Source organism: Ambystoma mexicanum, chromosome 3p (assembly GCF_040938575.1).
Source record: "Ambystoma mexicanum isolate Mex_15411 chromosome 3p, UKY_AmexF1_1, whole genome shotgun sequence".
NCBI lineage: Eukaryota > Metazoa > Chordata > Amphibia > Caudata > Ambystomatidae > Ambystoma > Ambystoma mexicanum.
Genome location: NC_090925.1, coordinates 860633932 through 860647208, shown reverse-complemented (window position 1 = coordinate 860647208; position 13277 = coordinate 860633932). Strand labels below are relative to the sequence as shown.

Genomic DNA, 13277 nt, shown 5'->3' with positions numbered 1-13277 from the left:
TGACCTGCTTCAGATGATGCGCCTTGTGTGGAACGGGGGCAAGAAATGGAAGTTGGTCCAGCAATTCGATGGTGTGACCTTCGCGGACCACCTGTAGCGCCCACTGGTATGATGTTAATTTTAGCCAATGTTCGTAAAAACGGCTTATTCTACCTCCCACCGGGGTGCGTCGTGAGAGGGGAGGAGGAGGATTATCAATTTTGCTTGCTCTGAGTCTTGGTGTGGTTGGAGCCACGCTTGTCCCTACAGGTGTAGCTGTTTGTTGACCGATGGTATCTGTCTTGAAAGGTGTCACTCTGTTTTTTTTATTGTAGGAGGGGCGGCTGAAACCCCTGTATTTTGAGGACGCACCTCAAAAGGATCGAAAGGATCTACGATCTTTGTCCTTAAGGGAACTTGTGGCTTGTGCCGTTTCGGTGTCAGTTTTTATACCCTTGAGATGATCGTCAATCTTCTTTCCAAAGGAGAATAAAATACTTCAGGCAGAGTCCAGGGACCACAGAAATTAAGTGAAGCTGAATAGCCGCTGTGGCCTTGCATGGGTTAATCCTTTTTTTTTAAAATCCTCATGCTTTGAGAACAAAACCCATCGTTGACAGAGTACTAGTGGACACTCGGCCACTAGATCTCCAAAATCTGGGGTAAAAAGTGGACATAACCTCCAATCAGAAACCCATACAACATTCAAACATTTCTCGGCAGGCCAATAAAGGCTGGTCGCAAACATTCAAAATTTCTTGCATATCTTCGTGAGAAAACTCAGGGATGGGGATTCCACAGACCTTCGACAACATGGCAAACCCACCGACGCCCCTTCCATGCCAGAGCTCAGATGAGAAATTTCACTATTTTCAATCCAGATCACATATTGTTTCCTCCTCTCCACCCCAAACTAGAGTTGCTATTTTAGGAATTTCTCACAGAGCAAGAAAGTTGGTCTGGGGAAAATTGTCAGGATCCCATGGCACATTTACACATGTTTTAAGACACACTATACTAGAAAATCCTCATTTAAGAGATTACACCATCACACACATATGTAGAAGTATGGTTGAATGAGGTACGGATGTTGATTATGAATTTCACATTAGATTATTTAAATAAATTTCCTTAATGTTAATCTAATCAGGAAGTGTCTAATTTCCTTTCATTCCAGTTTCCTTAGAGGAAGGTAGCAGTTATTTTATCTCTGAAGAAAATTTAACTAAATTTGAATTTGAGAAATTAAGAAGAAGTTACTCTGGAGAAGATAAAGTAGTTCAAGAAGAACTTATCCAGCATTGAAAGAACTATATTCTATACAGATGAAGCAAGCTAAATCCATGAGTGGAAAATCATTATTATTTGTTATCAAAATGACATTTACAAGTTGAGTCAAGAAATATTTTTTGAACTATAATTCTACAATGCAATGAACTTAAATGTGCTCAAGTTCGTGTTGTTTACCGTCTGATAAGTGAACGTTTGGTTTTTAGTACTTGCGGCTGCAGTTACTTTTCTCTTATTTAGCGTTTAGTAGGATTAATATGCTGATCTTAGGTCAATATTGTATAATTGTGTTTATACTATTATAGTGTTTTTAAAATACTAAATTTCTATACTAACCAAAAGAAAATATTTATTTGAATGTTCGCGTGCGCGTGACATTGGTTTTAGATACTTCGAGGAACGGACCAGTAGACGTGTATCTGACGTCTTTCTTTTGTTTATATTTACTTCCTGGTTGTGACGCATGAAATATTTTTGTGATATTGGTTGCGCGGCAGGCGTGGCATCTGTGTTGATACTTGGTTCTCCTTTGGTGCGCGGTTTTTTTCCTGATCGCGTGGTGTGCGCGGTTCCTTTTAAGTGCGCGGTCATCTTCAGCAGCGCGTTTCCGTTCCGGTATGCGCGGCTCCTTTACAGTGCACAGTCATCTGCTACAGCGCGGTCCCTTTCAAGAGTGCGAGGTGTGTGCAGCTCCTCTTCAAATGCGCGGTTCATTTTATGAAGGCGCGGTTTGGATTTGAGGCGAGTTATTTTTTGTTTGCTTTGTTATTTTTCAGAGCACATCTTCATCTAATATTCCTGTATCTATTTCAGTTAAGGAATGAGCACGCTATTTCCGGACTTTAATAGCAGCTTATTCCTTGTCAACATTTGTTCCTCAGTAAAAGTGAAAGTTACCAAGAAAAAATACCGTTAACAATTCATTGTGATTTGGAGAAATTTATAAACACGCAGTCAAGGACATTTATTTTCCAAGTCATATTCTTGAAGTATATTTTGGACAATTTTTGCTTCATAATTAACTAAGACTCCAAGGTTTTAAGTTTGAATTAAAAGAAGAGATCAAAGAACATATTTAAAGATACTAAACAATAATAAGCTTATCAGCTATTCAGCATAGGCTGCAGGTATATATACATATATGTTATTTAACTAAATACATATAAAAGTAATTCAAATTAATTAGAGTAATATTAATAGAATATTATATGTGTTTAGATCTTCACAGACACAACACTGAAGAAGCATATAGCCAGTACACCAGTTCCAGATGAATAACCAGTAGAGAAGAGGTCTACATAGAATACCAGTGAAGATCTGCTTTTGTTTTGTTCTCCATTCCCCTTTCCCCTTGGGTGTGCCAGTTTAGTAATTATATCTTTTTGAGATTGTTGAATTGGCACATCTAGGGGGTCTGGTGGGCCAGCATCACTCCTGCAGGAAGATTCAAGATTGGACCTTGACAAAAATGGCCACACAGTGTGCAGTCAAACATGAGGTTTGACTGCCACTAACCAGAATGGCGGTACCCTATCTGGGAAAGCTTACTCAACCAGGCTAACTAATGGGTTTATTTGCATTAGCCACCACCATGGGGCCCCAAAGGAAGCAAAAACATGACACTTTGGAGGCTCCAGTAGGCAATAGATGTTACTCACTGGGGATAATGGTCAGGGCATTCAGGTTCTCACAAAAAAGGCAAGAGGGTGTGGGGTTCTAACAAGCAAGGGATTGTGCCCTCAGGACCAAAGTGATCATCCGGCGAAGACCTTGAAGTCCCTTCCACAGATCAGGGCACACTCAAATGTGTATTCTGGGCAGTGTGAAGAGGGGAAAAAAAAGTGTGATGTGTTTAACCTTTCATCAAATATGCAGTTCCTCACTAGCGCCAGTCGTGGGTGCCAGCACAACAGTCCCCAATAAGAAAATAAAATAAAAAAAGAAATAAAAAAAAACAATCGCACAGAAACAGCATTTCTAGGAAACTGCCATATGTTTGCATGGAGGTCCTACACATGGTCTAGGCCCAAACACTCTAAACAGAGCAAAAGTGGATCTGTCAGAGGGAACTGGCATGAGCAGGATTTGCAATCTAAAATCACATTGTTAGCAGAATAGAACAGGAGCTCGGCAAAACAAATCCATGTAAGCTAAACGACAGAAACTTGACACTGTGTAGTCATGTCCAGTCAGACCAGAGTGGAAGGGAACAAGAATGTCAGAAGAAGCCTGAAGGCAGAGACATTGTATGAGCATGGCCAGGCATGGATGCCTTAGTGCTTGCACACTGGGTTATATTCCTATAAATTAATTCGGCTATGCAAAATTAAGATACCATACAGTAGGCACAACATGCCACAAGTATGAAAGAAAACACCAAAAAGATGGCCTTTAATAGTAAAAACGAATAGAAAGCTTAGTTTTGCATCCTTACTTTTCTGGGCCCTGGGAATAGTAGCCCCATTAAACCAGATTAATGGTGTTATTTTGTTCACTATGCACCTATTAGAACAGTGACTGTTTGAATAACTACCAGACTTCATTCAAAGACCTACACATGGACGCTAACACTTATTCAAATCCTGCCAAAGCTTATTAATCTATACAGGTCGTTTAAGGTGCATAAATGTCATTTAACCTACGGAATAGCCCGTTTTCAGCCCATATTGAAGTACAAACGTATCCTTCTACTCATCTTGCAGCCAGAGGGGTACACACCACTGCCAAATCCTTACCAGAGAAGCAGTGCGAATGGTGGCAAAGTGGTCGCGGTTGCGACAATACGCTCTCCGGCGGGCAGCTGTGGATGATGGTTGAGGTTCCATCTCTGGCTGGTAGGGGTCATCATAGAGGTTATCATGCTCCTGAAACAGAAAATGCAAGTGAGACAGAGTTGTAAACCGAAAACAATGCCCCAAGAACTGCTTGCTAGGTGAGAAGACAGGTATCACCAAAGAGGATAAAAGGGCACAGACGTTTTGTTCATTTGTGCATTTACAAAGTTGAACAACCAAAAAGAGAACTTCTGTAGAGGTATTAAACTGGTTCACTTCACAAATTTCAAATCCACAACAAATTCTTCGAGGACCCAAAAGGGATTCCATTTGAAGCCTTCACTGTGTTGGAAAGATCCTACTTGCAAGTTCAGGGAATAGTATGGACACCAGGCACTGATGAAACCTCTAGAATTATTACTACATTTCCTATGTCAGATAGTTACGGAGAATTCACAAACCTCTGTTGGGAGCTTTATAGCCATCTAACCTAAAGGTTTTCAGTTGCATCAGCAAAATGGTTAAGTAGTAGCAATAGCACAGCAGTCAGGCTTAACTTAATTTAAGAATTAACGAGAGATGGTAATAGATTGCAAGTAGTCCACATAGTTCAAATAAGGCACCAAAATAGGCCAGGAGGCAAATGTGTTTTCTTTTAATCCAGAGCCAAGGCTAGGGCCAGGATGCTCAACCCAGGTTTGACGTCCAAAAGGTAAGTGGAACGGAATAAGGAGACAAAGGGACTTGTTCACAATGTTATCCTGAGGAGGAAGAGGGGAAGGGAGGTTGTAGGGCGGGGGGGAAGAGATGACAGATGCACTGCTTTTGCTTACTATCCTGACTCAGATTGTCCCAAGTGATGTGGATTGTCTGGAGGCTCGATCATCTGCCGCTGGTTCCGGTGAGCAGTGCCCAGCAGAGTTCAGAGATTCAAGTCTGGTGCAGCTGCATAATGCAACCTCTGTCGAAGAAGAAATGCAGGCCTCCTCTCGACACTTCACAGGTTGAAGAAAGGCGAGTTCCAGCAACAGTCACTGCACACAGGCAACAGCGGGTGTCCTTCCAATCACGCTCACAGAAGCTGCTCCAGGACAGCATCACTTGATGCTGGGACACAAACGCAAGGAGGTGACTTGTGGCAGAAGCAGACAACCACCAAAATTCTGGAAAACTGCAACACTTCCAACGAGGTAGCTGATCTGTCCACTGGTCAGTCCAGAGGCACCTTCTTAAGGTTCAAAAGGGCAGGATCCTCAAGAAGGTGGGGAGACTAGTTGGTCCCACTAACCCAAGGGCTGAAGCACCACTCCGCTTCTTCAGAGATCAGGTATTAAAACAGGGCTTCACAGGGCCGGACACAGGAAGGGATGATGGACGATTTTGGGAGTCTCTCAGATCTTCAGCATGCAGTTTTATGAGGGATTCTTGGCTACAACAAGAATCTGATGAAATGGCTGCAGAGGTGCTATTGTTCTCGAAAATCGAGCTGGCAGCAAGTCCAAATCTGCACCAAACAGCCAGTAGTTGTCCAGTCAGGGGCAGATACTGGTTTCACATTTGCTCCACACCTAAACTAGACAGTTCGACACGTTCCTGGAACACACACAAAGGCATTACTAGCATGTAAAAGCAGCAGCTTTGCAGCGCAGGTTTATGACGTCATAAGGAATTTCCTAACCTTGCAAGGCAGGCAGAAGGGCACACAATATTGCCACAGAAGCAAGCAAAACTCTTGTGGCACCACCATTTTAGGGCACAAACAATATTTAGTAGCCAGCCACATGCGGTAAATGCAAATTTGCACACTAAAATAATGCAACAATTGCAAATATGCATCTGCTGCCACCAACTTGTCTTTGGGCACATATTACTGTAACCACAAATCCCATGTGTAAAAAGCTAGGGTGATACAAAAATATTCCCGCTGCACTGTGAGGTGGTGCGTGCAATGTTAAACTATAGAATTAAAAAGGAAAACAATTTCCCAGTACTGATCGTCTGAAGGACTGATCCGTTTCGCCATAACAATGAGCAAAAGTGAAGTGAAGCTGAAAGCTTTACTTGCCTGCAAAAAGTCAGAACAGGTGTAAAAACAAAGCAAAAAGAATGGATCCGTAAAAACTATAGGGGGAAAGCTGCAACAAGAGAAATCTTTCATAACAATGAGTGTTCGGCATGATTGTATGCAGTACCCCGTGAGAGACTGCACCAGCCTTGTCCTCTTGGCAATAGTTACCCCACCTTTGGTATAAGCATGTACTACACAAGTTGGTAGAGTGACTGAGCAGCCAGGCTCATCTCAAGAGGGGTCAATGTGAGCTGTAGGGTTATTATACAGAGAGCCACAGTGACGAGTATCCAAATAAACACTTACTTTCAAGGTTTCTTGATTAAACTATTATTTATTAATTGAACAGCCAGTTGAATAAGCCTTCTTTAGAAGGGAGCAAATATATGTAACAAAATATACTTCAAAACTACAGACTCAGTTTCAGTAAATCAGTAGATACCCATTTGGGATGGCACACAGATATACTTCCTACACCCTGAGATGACAACCAGCACACTGTGGACATGGATCTATCTCTGGTACATTTAGAGCAATACCGAGTTTGGTGTCAAAAGGAAAAGAAAAGTAAATAAAACAATGGCTAACAATTATTCTTAAGCAGCTAAGTATTTTTTGAACCCACCAATGCAAAGTAAATTAACCATTTCTGGGGGAAAGGTAAAGCGCAATGTCAGAGGTAAGAAGAGTCTTTCAGGGATCCAGGACAGCCAATGTTAGTGGAGCAAACGTCTAGGTGAGCTGAAGCACTTCTTGCAGGTAGGTAAAAAGTCTTGCACAATGTTTTAGAAGTTTGTGTAATAATATCAAACCTCTGTAGGGCCAAAAGCTGGGAGGCTTGTGAGGGGCAAAGCTGCTAGCAACTCTGCAAAAGCAACCAAGACAAGTCTCCACTGAGAACTAGCAAGGCTACACAACAAGAGGTAACTCCCCTTAGTTTTACAGGGTTGTATACTAATTGACCTTTTCACAATTGATATCAGGTGAATTGGCCTAATTTAGAATGTCAATTAAGACATATATGCAGGGGGAAACCCCCCAAAACCCCCCACCCAATCCAAAAACCCTTGCAACTTCCCACCCAATCCTCTTATATCATTTATAATCCAAAACCAACCTAATACATACATACAATAACTAAAATAATAAAGGTCAATTGTGCAGAAAGTAAATTAGGACCACTATAATTAGGTCAATTAGGACTAAAGGTCAATTGTAAAAGGTCAATTTGGGTAATACCGTTTTACAGTACCTTTGGTTAGAAGAAATTGGTTCCAGCTGTCTTCTGTCCCTGTTTAAGTCTGCAGATCCTGTTCCTGGGCCTCAGTCATTGGGACAAGAGGGAGGATTTCTGCAGACTCCTGCACTACAAATTGAAGGTCAGCGGTAGAAATCGGCAAGCTTCAGATCCGCAGAACTTTGCAGTTTCAGCTCCTTGTGGCTCTTGCAAACAGCACCACTGCGGTTCTCGGATAACTTTATGAACTTTCCTCGCATCTGGGGTCCAGTACTCTGTTGAGGTGGCTCAGGTTTGGTCAGTCCTGCTTCAAGGGAGTCCGGAGGATCTTCCTGGAGCTCAGGTCTGACTTAAAAACGATGAACTGGATCTGGTGTTCCTCTCCCTGGCAATCGGTTCCTGCAGCAGCAATCGGAGTACAGTCAGCTCCGAGAGGCTGTACAGACAAGTTCGCTTTGGGATCGATTGGTCCCACCAAACCAAAGAGAGAAGTCGTCCGTTCCAGGGCTTCTCTAGTCGAGGCGAATTCGGAGCTTCGGCAATGCAGCAAGGCCTCACCGGGTAAACTAATGGTCCAGGAGTTGCAGCAAGCGTCTTCCAGCAAAAACCCTTGCCATTTATGCAGGTTTCTGCCATTCATTTACAGCATAGCTGTCAATCACACAGCAGGTTGGCTGTCCTCCGAGGACAGCCAGCCAGCTAATCACCTTTGGATGCATTCCTGTAACCAAGGGGATTAAGCACAGTGAGTTTCAGGGACCTCCCTCCCTTCCTGCCCCTGCCAGAAATGCTGGAGCCAGAGGTGGGCTTCACCAGTGAATTCCACCAAAGACAAAACGAACAAAGGACCAAATCCGTTTTGGCGAGCAGAGTAAATCTCAAGAAGGACCTTTCCAACAAGAAATGGCAAAAAAAAGAAGACCGGGGCCTTTTTGACAAAATGGGCACCCATGGGTGCCTTACTGCAGCTGCAATTGCAGCCCGCAGTAAAAACACAGAATGGTAGGAAAAAGTAATCCACTGCCACCAGCAATTAACTGTAGCAAGGTTAACATAAAAATGTTATGTGAGAAACTAGACAAAGGGACTACTAAGTAATCCCTCCAGCACCCTATTGTAAGTGTGTGCAGGGTCTAGAAAGTTACAAACATGTAAGTAAAGTCATTTTCACTTTACTGCTCTTGGAAACAGAAGTTTCACCAAGAGAAAGTACTTAAACCTTTGGGAAATCTGAGAGACTTCCCTGTGCCACTGCACTGAAGGTGGTGTGTGTCACAATGTAAATATGATGCCTATGGAGTTTGTCAGACTCCAAAGTCAAAAGAAACGCATTCCAAAACACAGAAAAGTACATGAAAGAGTAGGAAAACGGTCTCTAGGAAAACGGTCTCACTCTCTCCAGGTTATAAATTAAAAGTCCTTAAGTCCAGCAGAAAAAGCTGGGGGTCTCTAAGGTGGAAGGGAATTAGCACATTTCTGAGAATTCTCCCTAAAGATGAGCAACTCTCAAGTTGTGTTGACCAAGCAGGGAAGGGGAACTATTGTATAGTTCAGTTAACACTTGGCAGAAATACTAAGTAAAAAAAACTACACCGGTAAGTTATCAAAATCACACTGTGTGTTGCAATATTACACACCAAGGCAGGCTTTAAATATTTCAAGCCAAGTAAAAATACTCAAGTACTTATATACAATTCAGTTGGGCAACCCACTATGGGTTACATACTACCTTAGAACCACAAGCAGTTTTTACATGATTGGATTTGGCAAAGGAGAGAGTAAAGAAGTTACAGACACACATCGGAACATAGGCAGAGTGTTAGAAGACGGTGGCTGCCTATCCTCTACTACGGTCTGTTCCTGTGCTCTCGAGTGTTTTTTTGTGTCAACTGAAGGAGGCGGCAACCATCTTTAAAAACTGCCCTAGAACACGGAACATCCGCGGAGTGTTGGCAGTGTGATAGCAGGAGGGTAGCAGAGGGTCACAGAAAGGCAAGATGGATCCGGCTTCTATCATCCCTACTAACCCTGCCCTTTGCACTCTTAGTCGTACTAAATGCCTCCAATTGGACTCAGAGGCAGAGGTATCTGGCATACAGCTCCCTATGCAGCTCCCCGTGCACTCCTCGCAGTGCTGTGCCCCTGAGCAAACCTCGACATGTGCTACAAAGTGTACAAACTTCATGATGTCCTCTCTAAATATTGGTGATAACAGTGGGGCTGAAGACGCATCTCTGCGGCAGAACTCTCGAGTTTCCGCCAAGACCTTGGAAGATATGGAGACAGCCCGCTCGATCGACAAAACTCAAGAAAAAGACAGACGTCTGCCACAGAGCTCTTTGGTGCGCATGCGCGTCACGGCGGTGCAACGCTGAGGGAGCTGGGGGGTGGACGTGGAACACTGGGGGATTTTTTGGTTTCAGCGGATCCTGTCTGCCCATCTATAGAGCAGGCACCCTCACAGAACAAAGTGAATGACACAGAACCACAAGGAAAGTGTAACAAAACGAGACACGGACCTCCTTTCTTAAGTTTGGAGTCTCCTATTTATGTTGATGCCGGAGGATATTTCACGGAGAGTACGTTTGTCAACTAAGGAAAATAAAATCACAAATAATCACGAGGGGATTGTAACATACTGAATCTGCCAGAAATAGCAAAAATCTTGCCTTTACTTAAGGTCCCAACATTCAATCTATCCTCAAACAATGTCCTGGATCCCACGGAAATATGTGCCGAAGAAGCAGTTAGCCAAGGAGCACCAAAAGTTATGAAGGTACTCCAAACAAGTGAGAAAAATGGCCCTATAAATCCCGCCTTGGCAAACCGCTTAGCACCACAGCATCAAAAACTAAACGAAGTCCGACAAAAGCAGAGAACAAAATCTATGTCGGACCTGAAATCGATAAGGTGGCACTTCATGCCAAAGGATAAACCTGACAGTTCTCAGAAACTCAAATGAAAATCAAAAGGCGGTGATCATGGTCCAAGCAGAAAATACTTGGCGAGAGTTAACAGATAGAGATCCTGATATCTTCGGACCAATGCGACCAGGGAATACCAACTGACAACACCGCTAAACTTGTGATGGAAACTATAAACATCGAAAAACAAAACGTACGAAATGGAAAACTGAACATAGATCAACCACCGACGTCAAAAGAAATGGAGGGCGAAACAGAAAAAACGAAAAGAGACGTCCTACCTGTGCATATCACAGTGGATTCCGAAGAAGGAGTTATTACGCCCATGACAGATCAATTAACAAAAACAACACGCCAGTTAGCCGAAGGGAAAACCGCCTAATAGATGAGATGAAGTTGAACTAAATAAATCTACTACTCAAATGGCACCAGTGAAAAAACAAAAGAAAACAAAAATCGAGTCACTTGAAAAGCCAAACTTGACAAAACCCACATCAGAACAATGCTGCCCACTCAGGTAAATAAAAGGGCCCCAACACCACTGCAGCAGCTTCAATGTACTAAAGAAGGTGAGGAAATTTCCACAAGCCAAGAAGGAGACTCAGAAAGTTCAGACTCCAAACAAAATGACAACCCTCAGAGTACTGAAAGAGGTCTTAGGCCCAATCGAAGGAGAAAGAGACAACAAAGGCACCGTAAAGGACAGGAAAGAAAACTACTGTAACGCAAATTTAAAAAATAAATCTTCCGCCAGTCAAAACAACGTCAAACGGCAGAACAAGAAAGTTTATTCGCAATCTAAAACCGATTGGAGATCGGTTACACCTGAACAGTCAAACCACGCATATAGGAAAAATAGAAAGTAGAAATAAGCAAAATCTGCAAAAAAATTACGAGAGACAACCTTCAAACCAAACCAAGCTTAATGACCTAGAGCTGTGTTTTGTAAGTGGGAAAGAAGAGGACTCCCTACTGTCTCGGTCAGTATATGAAGCCGAAAGCATCAATGAGATCGAAAATGAAATCTCAGCAACATGTGCGCGCTAGGGAGGGCCAGATGGACCCCATTGTTGAACCATCAAGCTATGCACAGTTTGCAAACTTACAAGCAAAACGAGAACTACTGGAATCCAGGCGAATAAATAAGAAATCACAACAAGTCCTTTCGGCAACGCTAAACAACTCCAGAACTGAGCATTTATTTAAAGAACCTCAAACAGAGTTGCATGTCAAGCATGGAACCAATAGCTCAAATGAAAGAAGGGGCTTCCATAGATCCTCTCTATTGGAAAATAATGGAACGGAAGTCTACAAGCTAACGATAGAGCGTATTTCTAAAGTAAAAGATGGCCTAATCCTGAATCGCTCTAATCTAATGAGACTGTTACATCCTGTCCCACAATCGAGAGTAATACATCCAAAGGATATCAAAATAGTGGCCTTTACAAATGAGAGGCAGACCGACTTCATGTATGTCCATTTTACCTCAAAGGTTGTTGTAAATTTGATATGATCAGTAAATAAAGATCTGAGAATCCTAGGTTTTGATGTAACTGTTGAGAATGAAAGGAGTGCTCCTGTCCACAGACCAACGGAAAAAAGAGGAGTTGGACATGAAAAAAGATGAAAAACATGAATATGAGGTCGAGGAAGATCTCAGACCAGTTAGATTCTCTCCGAAAATATTGCGGGGACCAAATGCCTTCCGTATACTTGTTAAGGGGCAATCAAACACTGCTGTGACATAAGGGGGCTCCCAGCAAATAAGGTGAAATCCAGAATTGACAAAGACGCCTCATAGGAATGGCTACCATCATCCCTGGAAAGCAAGAGTAGAAAATAAGTGGACCCAAGATATATTTAGGATTGCGTCATGGAATACTAGAGGCTTTAAACATCTGCTCGTCAACATAAATGACGAGCTATTGAAAACCAAAGTTATATGCTTGCAAGAATGCTGGCTACAAAACACACCAATCATAGACGGTCATTCTTGCTATTTGAATAAAGCATATGAGTGTGCAACCGGACGACCGTCGGCAGGTATTCGGACCATCATAAAAAACAACTTAACTTCAAGAGTGATACGAATGTCAGCGCCTTCACCACTCATTCAAATATTAGTAATGCAAGAAGCAAACTCTACCCTCGAAGTCAAAACAACGAAGGCGATTACTAACCTTTATTGAAATAGTCGAGCTAAAGATGGAGAATCCTTTGTGGAATCAGTCATGAGTAGTATCTCTTCGTGCCAAGTTTGGAAATCTGTGTATCATTCTTTGAGGGGACCTAAACAGACTGTATTAACATAAAAAAATTAAGGAAACCACGCAAAAGAACCCGCAAAAGGGTTCTCGCTCCCAAAAGTGGATGAGGGAAATTAACATCAGAGAACTCCACCTGGTAAACAGAAACGTAGAGGGAGACCGACTCGGTGTAATGACCTGGAGATCCTATAATGCCAGTGCAACTCTAGACTACTACTTCGTTGATTCTGTCACCTTCCAAAATATTAAATCTTTAAAAATGCTGTATTCTACTAAGAGCGACCATAGCCAGCTGATCTTAACCTGCAGTACCTCCAACCCGTCAAAACGAGAGTAAGCAAATCAAAGTCCAGGAAATAGGGCCGCATAAAGTAAGTGGAAACAACGGCCTGAATGGACTGTGTATATAACGAATAAGTTGGTCCCTCAGCTAAAAACAGCAATAGATCACTTGATAGCCACACCATCCCTGGGAGTAGAATACAAATCTTGTCTTACACTCTTTAGAGACAATGGCCAAGTGTATTCGAAAAATAAAACCCATGTACATCCATTTGACTTGGAATGACCTAATAAGAAAAAACTAGCTAAAGAATTACGGGCCCTAAAAAAGGCAAAGAGTAAAACAATGGAGCCAGAAGCAAGGTATCTGAAAGCAAGACATCGAAATTGGGCAAAAGTCTATAGAGCCCAATTATATCAACAGGACTTGGAGCACATGCTGATGGCAATAGAGAA

General features: G+C 42.5%; 1 protein-coding gene across 4 annotated transcripts in view; it reads right to left on the bottom strand.

The window, feature by feature from the left end:
- The window catches only part of LOC138581009 (serine/threonine-protein kinase TAO2), a 1567916-nt gene that overhangs the window by 753999 nt on the left and 800640 nt on the right, over nt 1-13277 (bottom strand). For all 4 annotated transcript variants that reach the window (XM_069652009.1, XM_069652012.1, XM_069652010.1 and 1 more), the window contains exon 13: nt 4005-4133. In XM_069652009.1, the coding sequence (XP_069508110.1) occupies nt 4005-4133 (129 nt within the window). The remainder of the gene's footprint in view (nt 1-4004; nt 4134-13277) is intronic.